Genomic DNA, 15,433 nt, shown 5'->3' on the forward strand with positions numbered 1-15,433 from the left:
CCATATATTATATTTTATATTCAAAAATACGCCCCGTGCAAACACCATGTACTCAACCTCAACAGCGAGTGGGTTTTTTTTTTTTTTTTTTTACATCCTCATTTGCCATAACAGCAGTTTTCTTCTCTTGGTTTATTTTCCATCGATTTGTGTCCTCTCCTCTGGTTAACCACATGTCAGATAAAATCTGTCAGTGCATACAACTATGTATTTAGGTTCAGAGGGCCCATGAACAGGGTCTGGGAATAGGAACAGGACTTCCATGCCTTTAAGTCAGCATCTCAACCTTCTCTTAGGCTGGCAATTATCAAAAGCTTTACTTTAAAACATGTAACAGCATAAGAAAACCAGAATGGTCAAGCCCAATTACTAGTGGCTACAACACTCAGCTGGGTGCACTTCTAAACTTGTCCTACTCAATGGCAGTAGCTGGCAGCCACAGAAGACAAACCACGTCCCAGAGCAAGGACAGTTAATTACATCCTGCTCCCTGAAGTGTCCCCTCAGAAGAGGGGGGATACAGCAAGCAGAAAAGTGAGCAAAAATCTGTACTTTGATGAAACTAATTATTTCAGGCTCCAGAGATAATTAGAACCTACTCACATAATTCATTAATTTTTAATGTAAATATAGTGATCAAAATATCTTTCTTGTGTACTTTATTCTACATGCATTGCTTCTGACTTCCTCTCAAAAAAAGGTGGATTAATAACTCAGTTTGGCTTACTTTTCAGATATTCTCAAAATCCTTCCTTATATTATAAAAACACTTTCCAATAAATGCAACTACTATTTATACAAATCACAATATATGGAAGATAAAATGAGTACAACACTTAGGAAGAACATGTATTTTTTAGTTAAATATATTCAAAACATGTAGTTGAAAAAGCTCCATCAGCTAAACATTATGGATAATACAATACTTCACAAGACTCAAAGACATATTTTTCAGATTAACTGCACTGTAACATATATTAAAAGTGAAATTACGGCCTTTCTTGTACCCATATAGATTCATGGAAGTATGAAATATTCATTTAGATTTGTAGAAGTCAGAAGTACTCATCTGACTCTTTGAGCTATTTAATAGTGACAGTTACATATTTTGGCTGTCACTTTTAAATCGAAGTGAAAAGGTGGCTTTCCCTCACCATTTTCCTCCTGACATAATAACTTGAGGATCTGGCTGTAATCAAGAAAAAGTGTCAACATGCAACTCACTGCAAATACAGACATTTTTGTGTTAGTTGGCAGCTTATTCATAAGTACTGTTACCCTATTTCATTAAAGCACAGGTAAGAAAATAAAAAAAAAATCAAAGAAAACAAAATCAATCTGGTAAATTATTTTATTGTTAAATAGATGTCACATTACAACTTTATAAAATCCCACCACCTATCAGTCAGGTCTAAAAATTCCCAGAGCTCACTGGTGTAGAAAACAAGCCCCAGTGAGAGTTTGTGGCCATTGTCTGCCATGAGTTAGCAGGGTAGGGATCCCCACTGGGGCTTACAGGACAAGCTACTGGTCTAGACAAGCTCCCCTACCGTGTCCTCCTAGGTCTTGACCAGACTAGACAGTTCCCAGACCACTGTGCTGCTACAAAGCACCATCACAATACCTGCAGCAAGGAAATAGAATCCACCCACCTGCCAAGGTATATGAAGCAACTGAAGTGATATATGAGGAGCAGCTGAAGGAACTAAGGTTGTCTAGCCTGGAGAAAATGTTGTTCAGTGGGGAACCTTAATATTTCTACATTTATCTGAAAGGCAGAGCAAGGTGGGTCTTGGTCTCTTTCACCCAATAACAAAATATGGATAAAGAGAAAATGGCCTCAAGTTGCACCAGGGGAGGTTTAGATTGCATATTCGGAAAAATCCCTTCATCAAAAGGGTGAACAGGCTACCCAGGGAAGTGCTGAAGTCACCATTCCTGGAGGTACTTAAAATACATGTCGATGTGTCACTTAGGGATATGGCTTAATGGTGGACCTGGCAGTGATGGATTAATGGCTGGATTTGATGGCCTTTTCCAACCTAAACAATTCTAAGAACAGAAGCACTACCAAGCAGGTGCTGAGCCAAGTTCAAAGAGCATCTGTTTTCCTAACACTTCTCTCAAAGGAAGTAACATGTCCAAGTCCTCAGCCTGAAATCAGTGTTGCTGGAAAAGGAGCTGGGGGGAATCCAGTCTTCCTAGAATTTTCCAGACTGACCAAAGTACTAGCAAATTGGAGAAAGGGATATGGAAATTTTACCTGGAATTGAAGGACAGCAATCCCATTTATCCAGTCAGTGAGCAGATCCCCTGTGCCAGCCATAGCATTTAGGGTCTTTAAAATGTCCCACAGCACACAATTCAGCTGTGGGAGGCAGGTGGAAAAAAGTTCTACCTACTTTTGCAGACATTACTGAGCAGCTCTGAGAAGCTATTTGGGAAACAGAGAGGTGGGCTAGAGCACCTCTCACCCCCAGCTGGTCTCTGGTGTATGCAACCAGAAGCCATTGCTCCTGCACTCTGGAGCACACCTTCCAGGTAAGAAAACCTTCAAAACTAGAACTATGGATGGCGAAAGAAGAAAATGTTCAGACTAACACCATCATCATTTGTGGTCATCTCCTCTGCCTCTCCCAGACACAAGCCAGGAACAGGGTCACACCAGAAACAGCAAGGGGCTTTTATATCCTATATGCACACTAAAACCAAGAGTTCTGTTTAGAGAAGAGATAAAGAAAATGTTTCTATACAGCTTGGTAAAAGAGACAACTGGGAGAGTAAGTGTAGACACAGCCTTACACTCCCCCGTACAGATGGTGCAACAGTCCCTTCAATTTTCAGCATCACCTGAATCAGGGTCAGTGTCTGAAGGTTGTTTATTCAAGATATAAAAACAAAAGACATGGAAAAGAAAATGTATTGAGCTGTTTTGAGTTTTAGGTTTTTTCATCAGGTTTGATGCTCAAAGAAAAAAAAAAAGTCAGGGAAAAAAGGGCAGAACTGTGCCAATTCACTTATTTTTGGATCCAGATCCCCCAAAACAGAAGTTTAATCTGTTGGTATCTTCTCATCATCACAGATCAATGTGACTTGAGTTGATTCAATTCTTTTTGAAATATGCAGAAGCTACTATGGCAGCACATAATTATTTGGGATCACAGCTCTGCTGTGACTGGAGAGGTAAGCATAGCATCAAACACTACAGGTGTTCAGCTGCACTTTGTTCCCCACCACACCCAGCTGCTCAAGAGATTTGCAGAACACATCTATCTGTGTGCAGTGTCCATCAGTTTGGAGTCACTGGAAGGCTCCAGTGACCACTACTGTTATAACAAGAACTTTTCTTAATCACAGTGTAAACGCAGAGACTGTGACCTCTGGCTAAGGTCCTTAATCTAAAAGAGCCCTTGAAGGTTCAAAGAAATATATTCACCATTTTGTAGGAGCCAACAAATGGGCTGGATGTAGCTGTCCACAACAAGGAACTTGAAACCAATTTATAAAAATTTAAGGAAGATAGGCAGACTGGTATTCACAAGTCACATGACACTGTGAAGTTCCCAGTACAGGATTTGTGAATCCACATACCTGGCTTGAGGCTGATAAAGACAGCAGACAATCAGAGCCTAATCCATCATCTGTCTTATTCCCATTGCACACCAGTAAACAACAGCTCTAGTCAGAATGTTATTTATCATGTCTGTCAGCTGCAGTAATGATTAGCAGTTGTGGAGCCACCATTTTGAGGCACAATTTGTGGCATTAAATAAGTTTTCTATTGCCAAGGTATTCATAAAACTTCAATTTATTAAGATTACAATTAAAGACTAAGCATTTTTCCAATATTGCCATACTCATAGTTTTAGCCAATTCTTATCCAGAATTTAGGTTTTTCAATATGAAAGATGAAACAGAGGCATGCAAAGTGAGGTTGCCACCAGCAGCTCATTAACTTGATGGCTCTGTTTCCAGACTTGTTAGGGACTGGCAAATGAGACAAGCTCTTAGCAGCAATAAAAGTAACCACAGATGTACTGCGAGTGTCATTAGCGAATGAAAGAAGTAGCAGCCCAGACTGATGCAGTACTGAGGGCTGAAACCAGACAGAAAGCCAGGCAATTCCTGCTTCAGACAGGAAGATACAGCAACCTTTCCTGCCTCACTAAAGAGGTAATACTGCCTTTAGAAAGTCACTCTCAGAGAACATCAGAAGGAACATCTGGCAGGGATAGCAATATCCTAAGATTGCATCAAGTAACCAGCAACTATAGCTAGAAGAATATACTGCTATATGGTATCTAGAGACAAGAAAAAAAGAATTAGAAATATGGGAGTTCCTCATGGAACATTTTAATAAGGGACTTGAAATCAGAGCTGTACAGTCAATTATAACTGGAACTGTGGAAAGAAAAGGCATTGTAAATACACTGATGTTTATTTTGAATTCCTTGTCATGTTGGTAGTAGCAGCAGTATGGCAGAAAGAGTTTAAGGAGAGGTAGGATACCACCTGAGCACAACAACCATAGCACCAAGCATGCAAAAAACTTCTGCTTGTCCTTCAATTAGTGAGGATTTTTTTACTTCATTACTTTTGCTGTGATTTTGCTTTCTTCTTGGGAGAATGAGTATATCGGAGTTTGGAAACACTGTTAACAGACGCTTTGGCTTACTTTCAGTCTGCAAAGATTCCAAGGTTTTCAGACCTTGGTTATTCTTTGGCTTTGGGAAAACAGTTGGTGCTCTTAAACTAAAAAAAGCTGTAAATTGCACAGGGTTGATCTCAAAAGATATCCTAAAATTGAGAGTACAAATGGTCTTATAGTATGCCTGTATTATTCCATGCAATTAGGTTATAACGGAGCATCTCAAGAATACAGATACAAAATCACGTCGTCAGTGTGTGGATGGATGAATTTTGGTGTGGATGCATGAATTTTTCAGAGGCAAACTGATGAGATGAGAACATTACCAGAGGTACACATCAGATGCTTTTAGAGAATGATGAAACATGCTAAGATTACGTTTTCCACATGGACCTGGAAGACTTTTCCCCCTTCATTTCAAGATGAGATTCTGATCATGGAAATCTGGAAGGGCTTGGCTGATGTCCAGCTTTTACCAGAAACAGCAAGAATTTATTTTAGGAATAACATCAATTAGAGGGAAGAAATGGCACACCTCAGTTCAAACCCCAAGAGGCTTACAGGACTCTCCTGATCTTCTCCTTGCACAGAAACAGTTCTCTGCCAGTCAGGTTGGCAGCCAGAAAGTTTTCACGTACTCCTTCAGAATGAGGCAGCTACTTCTTCTTCAATGCAGGATCAGCTGATGGTAAGTTCAGTCAGTCTGATGCCAGTAAACCAACTCCTGCAGAATGTACATCTGCCATGCTGCAGGTACATCTACGTAGTTAATTGTACCCCCTCTTTAAGAACCACCGACTGCTCCCCTTTTTGCTACAGTAGGTATTTGGATATGTCAGTAAAACAGATGTGCAGCCAACCTTTAGTTTCTTGAATTTATAAATCCATAAAAAGGTTCACAAATCTAAACTGAGCCTACCAGCACAATCCTGAGCTTTTCAGGAACTTCAAAGAAGTGGTTGAGGGGGCAACTAATACCTCTGCTCTACAGACAGTCCTTAGGTGGCTGATCCAGTACAATCTCAGAGTGCTTTGGAAGAGGCAAGGCAACACCATGCCACCTTGCAGAAGCACTTTTTGCTCAACACATGCTCCGGTTGGCCAAGGACACCCTCAAGAAACACACGTTGACACACCAGAGCCTACACACCAGCAACCACATCTTAAGAGTTTTGCAAGGTCACACATGGCAGCAAGAATTTGGGAGGAAAATAAGGGCTGCAGCTAATGTTAACATCACACCGCAGGCTTACAGGTCCTGAGCAAGGAGAACAGGCCAGCCTGAAAGAAAACATGTGTGTCTGGTAGCAGACTGGTGAACCATAGGTTTTCAGAAAAGGAACAGAAAGAAGATCACAACAGGTTTAAATCTTACTTAAATCCCACTTACAACACAAGTGCTAAAATATTTTGATATCCCTGAAGTGTAGGTACTTATTGAAGCCTTTATCTATGGACTAGGCACTCTTTTAAGTCTAGAAAAATGCATGGATAAAGGAAAGTTATGGCCTTCCAATAAATTGTACAATTTGGGCATCACCCTATCTTCAGAGTTTTTGTTTAATCATGTAAGAAATTCATCACAATTTCAGATATTTCAGGTACACTCATATTTTACACTATGAATTTAAAAACTGCTCTTTTTTTTTTTTTAATCTCCTGCAAATTGCAGTTGCAGAGATATGCTCTTGCCAGAGACAAAAATGTTCTAGATACCACTAAAAATGGTCATAAGCTTTTAGTACTAAAAAGGGAGAGACGGGCAAATAATGAGTTTTTCAAACATATTATATTGAAAGAACAACACAATAGTCAGAGAGAAAATGAATCTGACCTCTGGCATTTTTAAGCCCTGAAAGGCTTTTGCAGGTTTGGGAAAATAATTTACTCTCTATCGATTAAAGCAGCAGCTAAACATGGATGACTGATCTCATTTTGCCAGCCTGCAGTTCACGCCAGGTAGAGAAATACAGAGGATACTCTGACACAGGAAATTCAAAGGTTGATACAATCACTACATTATTTTAAACTACAAGCTGTGAATGGTCATCGTTCAAGCTGACTCAAGTTTTATATCTAGTGTTGGAGAGATAGAGTGCTTAATTCCAAAGGTCAAAATCACAATAGTTCTCTGAAACAAAAGCAAAATCTCCCAAGAAACCTCTCTCGGTAATAATAGCAGTACATTGTCTGAAAGAAAAGTAATCTGATTTCCAGGCACACTTTGTAAGTAATCTTGTTTACTGTAATTTTGCAACAGCTTTCATAAATTTTTCATCTGAAATCAGGAAGGCTATCGCTTGTATTCTGACAGGTTGAAAGAGCTGAATAAGTAAAACACATCCCCTGTGTGGCTGGCTTTGTTTGGAAACACTTAAGAATACTTTGCCACATGAAAAAACACCAAAAAAAGGCAATTCAGACACCACAGTGATATATTTTAACAACCAAATAAAACATTAAAATAGAAGGAAAGTGTCCTCTCACTTCCATTGGTTTCCAGTTTTTTTTTAAGACAGCCTAGAACATGAATATTCTTCACACTTCATGAATATCCATCCTAACAATGTCCAATCCCACGTTCCATGTTCTAAACTGTTCTACGAAGCACAAGCAAGAAATCCAAAATGAGTGTTATAGTGAGTCATTTTGGAGTTTTTTCTCCACAATAGGCTTAAGTAATTTTCAGTGAAATCTTAACTGCTTTGTACAAAATCTAAAGGAAACTGTTAAGAAATATTTCCCTTAACTTCAGATGCATAGCACAGATCTGCACAGAACTATCCCACTTCACTTCCACTGGGCCTTCTCTACAAAATTAGGTTTTCTGTCAAAACAATCACAGCTGTACAAGTTGTGCAAGATGAAAGATAAGGATATTAATACCAGATTTTGTGGCTCAGATACTCTTAACCATATGTCCTTTTTATATCATCAGGCACAAAAAAAAAAAAAGATTAAAAATCCACAGCTCTATAAAATATGTAACCTTCACTCAGACGCAGGAGAAAGAGATCTAAACCTTCAGGAATACTTTATAATCACAAATGCAACTAGAAACTAGACAATAATACAGCACTTTTAGGTGAAATTCTGGGCAGGGTTCCAAAGGATTTTGTCCACCATCCTGTGGCTGGAAGTTCATACAGGCAAGCTTTCTCTCTGCCTGAAGTTTCTTTCATCTGTCGACTGGAAACTTGGATGAAACACACCTCTTTCTCCACTCACCCATCCAGTTGTTAACTACAGGAAGATAAAGGCTCAGGAAAACGGTTTTAAAAGCATTTTTTTTCCTCTTCCGGTATGTCTGGAATTCCAAATGCAGACTGAACTACTGAATTCACTGTTTCTGAAGAAGTAACGCCTGGCAAGATTCAGCCAGTTCACAGTTTTGTTTCCATAACTTTCAGCAGTCCTTCCATCGAGTCCACTTTTATGCCACTTCCATTACTGCAAATTATTTACCTCAAGAGATGAAATTACCAAAATAACCACATGCAACTTGTAAACAAACTGCAGACCATACCACAGCTGAAAAGTACAAAATTTAGTACTAAACACTGTCAAGCCCGAATTCTGCCACCTTGACTGTGGGCAAGTACAGTGTATATATCCACAGTTAACTCTGCCCAACAGACATCCAATTCCACCTTCCAACAGTCCCTTCAGCCCTGATGGGCAAGCACCCACATTAACATACTAGAAAGAGATAAGTGGTCAAGCCTGTATTTTGCACACAGAGCTCCAAAATTTAAACATTTGGACATTAAACAACTGAATTATGAAGCATCACCATTACTGGCCTCACTTGTACAACTGTTTTCTATTTAGTAGGAATGGTTGAACAAAAAGCTTAAAGTACAACTAATACAAACACCAAAAGGAAATAAACCACCAACTGACTCAAAGCTTAGCTAATCCTGCAGGCAGTTCCTGCAGGTTTTAAGACAAAAGTTTGGTCAAGCAAGAAAGCAGGATAAGCAAACACTAGCTGTAGTGCCTCTAGGAGAATCCATTGGATTATACCGACCTGCTCATCCTTGCCTTTAGAGATAACTAGCTCTATTCAATAAACATTCAGCTTTCCAGAAGACCATCAAAAGATTCTTCTTTCTTTTTTTTTTTAAGGGAGGGGAATAGTCTGAGACCACTCAAATTCCCATTTACTTCAGAAGTACACAGTAATGCAAACAGCCTGCCTCATCATCAACAGCAGGAAAACTCTGTAAAGGACCAAGAATTTTACTGCCCTCTGCAGCTTTTCCTTTGCAAGGGCAAAACGCCACCCATTTCAGGGGAGATAAACTGATACCGACTGTCACCTGCTGCTGTGACACATTTTTCTTCCCAAAGCCTGGAAACCCCACACTGAGCACGCAGAAAAGACATCCGAACAACTTCACCTTCCTTAAAAACGAAGGCTGTGCTGGTCCCAAAAGCTTTCTTGAGAAAATGGGTCAAATGCTAGAAAATGGTATCACAGGGGATGGAGGGGGCTAGCACAAGGAGGGGCACAGCCCCTGCTTACTTGCACTAAAAATATTACTTCAGATACAGGTACCGTCTGCATTTTTGTGCGGTGACTAAAACCCTGCCACTACAAAGGCCACCACGGCCAAGCCGCGAGTTGGAAGACAGCGGAGCCAAGGAATTAAGTGAATTAAACTCGATGCGCTTGTTGACTCAGTTTTCGCTCCATCAGCCGCGCGGCCGCTGCTCCAGCGTCGCCTCTAAATATCGGGCAGCAAAGTTCGGGCGGGGGTTCCCCGGACCCCGCCGCCACCTCGGCGCCTCCCGCCACCAACTTTCCGCCGCAGGAGCTGCAGCACCGGCTCGCGGCCGCCCCGTCCCGTCCCGCCCCGTCCGCCTCGGCTGAGAGTGCCGGGGACGGCGATGCCAGCGGGGCGACAGGAGAGGGGATGCCGGGCGGCAGCAGCGGGGATGCCCGGGAACACGGGGATGGAGCGGGTCCCAGACCGGGAGGGCGTCTCTTACCAGCCCAGAGGCGAAGAAGACGGCGAGCAGAGCTAGGCAGGCGCCCATCACGATGAGGAGCAGGAAGACGATGAGCGGGTGCTGCTGGCTCATGCAGTAGTAGGACTCGTAGAGCCAGTCCCGGGAGCGGGACTGTTCGCCGCTCGCCCCGCAGCCGCCGCCCGCCTGCTCTGCCCGCTCTAGCAGGTAGCGTCGTCTCCTCCTCATCATCATCGCTTCTTGCCACATCGGGCAGAGCCCGCGCAACTCCCTCAGAGCCGCCGCCGCCGCCGCTGCTGCAGGAGGCAGCCGGGGAGTGGAGCGGGGCGCGCTCCCGCGCGGGAGGCGGAGAGGAGGAGCCGCGGCGGCGGCATGGGCACGGTGCGCCGGGATGCCGCGGCCGCCGCGCAGCCCGCCCGGGGCTTGGTGCGCCTCCGGAAGGCGCCACCCCGCACGCACATGCCTTGCCCGGCTCCCCCGGAGGCGGGGGCGGCAGGCGCTCCTCCTCGCCGGGGAGGGCAGCGGGTGCCCGCCCAGAGTAAGCGCCCCAGGGCGGCGGCGGCGGCAGCGGGAGGTGCCTTCGCGGGCGACCGTGAAAATCGTCCCTAGCCCGCGCCCCTCCGCACCAGAGCCGGGGGTCGGGCCACCTGCCCGGCCTCCATCTGCGTGGGGCCGGGAGCCCTCGACGCCCGGAGGGGTGCGGTGCCGCCGCAGGTGCCGCTCCCGACGGCCGCCGTGGGGCGGAGAGCGCGGCGTGTGCCGCTCCCGGCCCGCCCCCAGCCCTGCCCGGCTCCCGCGGGGACGGCGCTGCCTTCCCCAGGGTGTGTGGCAGCATCTCACGGCTCGGGAGGGAGAGACATTTGGAGATTGCTTTGAAATTGCTCCCACGGGCGGAGGGCTCTTGCAGGACTGTTTCACTGGGTACCTTTTCCGGAGGCGGAATCCCCTTTTTAGAAATCATACATCGATTTTTGTCAAAACGAGCATTCAAGTTAGAAAGAAGCATGACACATTTTTTCCCCAGCTTACCATGTTCCGAAGGATTTGTTTAATTCCTGCCAAAGCAGAGACTGGAAAGATGCTGGACATCCAACACAATAAAGTTACATATCTGTCATGCACAGCATTTACAGGCAGTTCTGCATTCCCAGCCCATTGCTTCCCTGAATGTCCTTCCCCATAGGTTAAGTCGGTCTCTGCCCTCCCTGATCTACCCTCCAGCCTCTGTTGTTGCTTTGTCACATCCTTAAACTCATAGAGGCTGCCAAAACGCTCCCAGGAGAGGAAGAGAACAGAGCAACACAGATGCTAATGGGCCTGAATGTCCCAAGGGTGTCTCCTGGTGATTGGAGTAATGTTAGAAACAAGAGAGACTTGGGAGTACTGTGCTACTACAAAAGGTGGGAAAACTGGAGTAGACATAAGTGATCATAAATTGTCATAAATGAGAGACAGAATAGAGGGCTGTGAATAGAGGTGAAGAATAGAATAGAAGTGGAAGAAAAGGCAGGTAACTAGGATTATACAGACCAAAACTGTGAACTAATTTATATCTAACACCTAACTTCTGTGCCACTGATTTTTCTACCCAGAAAAAGAAGAGATGGGTCCTCCTCCACGAGTGTAACAATGCAGAGAAACCAATAGCACGTACAGCTCCAAAGCCCTGTCCATATATTTGCACCTCTTAAGATTCTTCAGGTTTTTAAAATGGATGAGACTTGAGCTTTCCTGCCCCCTGTTCCTCTGAACTGGCTGGATGGAAGAAAAGCTGTTTGTTTATCACTCTTCCTTCCCCTGAAGCACTTTCTGGGGCAGGAGGAACACATAAAGGAGAAGTGAAAAGTTACAACCGCACCCACTGTTTTGGGAGAGAGAGGGTGAAAAACTCTCAAAAGCAGCAGTGGTAAGATTGAAGGATGAACACAAATCTATGTGGGGAGAACATTCTGGCAGAATTAATTGCTGGGAAGGAGTCAGTAGAGGTGGGTGTGAGAATTTTTGCAACATGAAAAGGCTTTACTTGCAGTCACTTCAAAAATTATGGAGTTGGCCACCCTCACTGTCACACACACATATATAGTGAGATAAGCACAGGGAGTTAAAAAAAAAAAAAAATCAAGAGCCGAGCCAGAAATACAGCATAAAACCTCTTGGAAAAGCAGATCTCAGAATTTGGTATTTGAAGGTGTTTTGATCTCTCAAAGGTGGAAAGACCAGTATCACATACACACTTCTTAAAAATTCAAGAATAATTTCATGATCCTGTAAGTAATCACAAAAATGCAAAATATCTGAACAGGCAAAATGAAGGAAGTTCTCTGTTCCATGAGTACAACAACCATCCTTGCAAAAGCATTTGAAACTTAGACAGTACATTAATATAGATGGTAGAAGTGGTTGTCTTCTTCCCCCAGCTGATTCTGTTTTAATAGCTTTCCAATGCTTTCCATCTCCCTGAACCTGAACAGGAAAGGCCATTCCAAAGAGTTTACCATGATGATCATGTAATTTGTTTGTTATTTCAGTAAGATCTTATGCCTGTAGCAGCTAATTCCTCATTATATTACTCTCATGCAATTTCTCAGGAAATAAAATTATAGTTGCACAGCAAAAACTTAATTAACCCAAAGGTTGCCCAGTGGTGTCTCATGCCTTTCCAAAACAATGGAATAAGCATAACTCCTTTCTGAAAGACCAGATGTAAGGTGTTTCAACAGCTGAGCAAGAGAAAGTAACATGGTAACAAAAGGAAGCAAAATGATCATGTAGCAACATCACCTCCTAAGGGCGCAGGAGCAGGCAATTCCTTGATGTTACAAGAAGGCCAGCGTGGCTGAACAGGGATCTGTTTTTGGAAGATGAAAAAGGAAGGCCAGTGGAAGCAAGGTCAGGTGACATAGGAAGAAAACCGAGATGCTGCTTGTCACTGTAGGGAGAAAATTGGTGTGGCCAAAGCTCAACTGGAGTAGAAGTTGGCCAAAACTGTAGGGGGAAATAAAAATTAATGGGAATAGGCAGAGTAGAAATAACATCAGTCAGTTAGAGGATGAAGATGATCACCTCCCAAACAAGGACATGAAGAAGGCAGAAGTATTTAATGTATTCTTTGCCTCAGTCTTCTGCATGGATGATGGAACAAGGGGATCTCAGTGCCCTGAGCTGGAGGACTATGACTGAGAGAATTATCAACTCCAGTCAGCCCTGAAATTTTATGGGATATGCTGCTCCAGCTGGATCCCTAAAAATCTACAGGGCCTGAAGGGATTCATCTAGGAATCCTCAAGGAGCTAGCTGATGTCATTCCAAAACCTGTCTTGATGATTTTTGAGCAGTCTTGGGCATCCAGAGAGGTCCCATCTGCCTAGAAGCTGGTGAACATTGTCTTGATTTTCAAGAAGGGCAAGAAGAAGGATCCCAGAAACTACGGGCCTGTCAGTCTCACTTCAGTGTCCAGTAAAATCATGAAACATATTATTCTGGAAAGTATTGAAAAGCGCCTACAGGACAATGCAGTAATCACTCACAGCCAGCACAGCCAGCACAGCTTAAATCCTGCTTGTGAAACCTGATTTCCCTTCTCAACAGGGTAACCCACCTCGTTGATCTAGAAACGTCATTATATGTAATCTTTTTGGACTTCAGCAAAGTTTTTGATATCTCATGAAGGAGGTGAGCAAATATCACAGCAAACCTGTGATGTGTCTCACAGTATTCCTCTGGACAAAAGAACCAGCATACAGTTGGATCACCATGTTGTGTGATGGGTGAGCAACTGGCTCACAGATCAGGCACAAAGAGTTACAGTGAATGGGGTAACATCAGGCTGGTGTCCAACTCAGCATAATCTACGATTCTGATTGTACAATTCTATGGTGTGTTTCCATTGGACTCCTGTGTTTTCTTGTCCAGCTGATGGACTTCCTTGCTCTACTTTCCCTCTCTGAACTAGAAACCTGCATCTTTCCATTCAAATTTCAGCTAGAAACTTCCTACACCTTAATGTCTAAAACCCTCATCAGTTCTTAGAGCAGATCTCTAGATAGAGGCAGTGGTCCAGTGAAAAAAAAAAAACACACTGTCATGTAAATAAGAACTGCAAAATTCTATATATGGACAAGGTAACCAAAACTGTGCAGTATCCAAATCTGAATTTGAACTTCTAATTTGAATGCTCTACTTTTTATTTAACAAATTAACACTTTTTTTTCTCCACACAGGATGCATTTAATTAAGCAAACATTATTGCAGTTGAATGACAATTATGTCATTGCTAAAGTTGAAATGCCATATGTTTTTAGAGACCAATTACCCTAGGCAGCTGAAAATAAGCATCCTTACTTGGCTCAACCTGAAAGTTTGCTATGCCTCAGGGAAAAGGAAGGTACAGTGAATTCTGTAATTTGTGGTTGAAAAGCAAAGGACTTTCAGAAAAAAAAACTCTTCATGTATTCTACCTTATTTCTCTAAATGGGGAACAAAAGCAAAGCTAGCACTTAAGATTGTCAGAAACTATCTCCTGTGTACCCTTGGGACTCCAACAACATGAAAGAATTTGTTCCTTAGCCAGCTGGTGTCTAAGCATCTGTTGTACCCCTCTGGAGAAGCAAAACAACAGAGAACAAAAGGTTGAGGTCCACAGCTGCTTGTTAAAGCAACTGTGAGCCAGAGGCATTACACATTGCAGTAGCAGATTAACTTAGAGAACTTGGTCCCTTCCAGCCTCAATTGTTCTGTGATTCTGTGTTATCACAGCTTACTTCCAGTGTAAAGGGATCTCTGATAAGTCTTAGGGAAAGCGATAAATAGGAGCAGGACATACAGGAGAAGCTCTTGTTCCTACATTGCTCTCTGCCCTTTGCCCCTCTGGCTCAATCGCCATCACATCTTTCCTTCACTTTCCCTTCTCTGTTGTCTTCTTCATGAGTGTTCTGGTCAGGGATACAGCTCTACTAGCTCCCAGCAGAGACAGATCCTTTGCTCTCAGCTACTCTGTTCAGCTGTAGGACAACCTGAGCCATGGGAAATAAATTGCAGGGAAAGCTGCCGAATCCTACAGTCCTGCAAGATAGCAAGCACACAAAAGAGCCATACCAACTGGCCTGAGCAAAACACTGCCCCCACGTTCACTGGTGGTCAGGTTGCCCCCGTTGGCAGGCGCCCACCAAAGCTGCCCATTGCTGCAGCCTTGATGCTGTACTGCCACGGCCCAGCTCCACCAGGGCACCTCACACTGAGCTGAGATTGCAGGGCAGGTTGTCCTACCAGTAAGGTTTCACATAGCCAGTGCTTCAGTGGCACTTCAGAGCTTGGATGTGGCAGCAGGGCAGCCAGACCTGCTTCGGGTTGCTCTGGAGAACCATCTCTGCCGTAAGATCAATGTGTGAATACATCTAATGTGACCAGGTCTTAACAACATTATTTTGTCCACTACTGATGCATAACTTTTGTTGTTGTTGTTTTTGTTGTTGTTGTTTAAGACTGAAGACTGCTATTTTTTACTGAATTTTTCTGGATTCCTTTTACTGAGTTCAGTTAACAGGACTTGCTCTTTCAAATCTTTTAATGGCAGCTGTGTGTTACTGTTGCTCTTCAAAAAATGAGGACACAATTTCCTACAGAAATAAATTGGATTTCACACACCTGGAACCAGGTGAAATTCACTTTTGTTTTAGATATAGACTTGCTTGAGTTGTTTAACATTGTTATTTAAGGTGCTAAATAACAGTCTGACTGTTCTATAATTCCATGTGTAATTTTTCTCCCTCCTCCTTTTTTGAAGACAGTATCTAACTTTAGGCCTTTCTCAGC

At 43.2% G+C, this 15,433-nt stretch overlaps 1 protein-coding gene across 2 annotated transcripts in view; it reads right to left on the reverse strand.

Moving 5' to 3' along the window:
- ADCY2 (adenylate cyclase 2) overlaps positions 1-9,937 on the reverse strand; it is a 203,609-nt gene extending 193,672 nt beyond the window's left edge. For both annotated transcript variants that reach the window (XM_053936042.1, XM_053936034.1), the window contains exon 1: positions 9,644-9,937. In XM_053936042.1, coding sequence (XP_053792017.1) covers positions 9,644-9,871 — 228 coding nt within the window. In that variant the 5' untranslated portion in view covers positions 9,872-9,937. The remainder of the gene's footprint in view (positions 1-9,643) is intronic.
- Between the last annotated feature and the right edge of the window lie 5,496 nt (positions 9,938-15,433).

Source organism: Vidua chalybeata, chromosome 1 (assembly GCF_026979565.1).
Source record: "Vidua chalybeata isolate OUT-0048 chromosome 1, bVidCha1 merged haplotype, whole genome shotgun sequence".
NCBI classification, from domain to species: domain Eukaryota; kingdom Metazoa; phylum Chordata; class Aves; order Passeriformes; family Viduidae; genus Vidua; species Vidua chalybeata.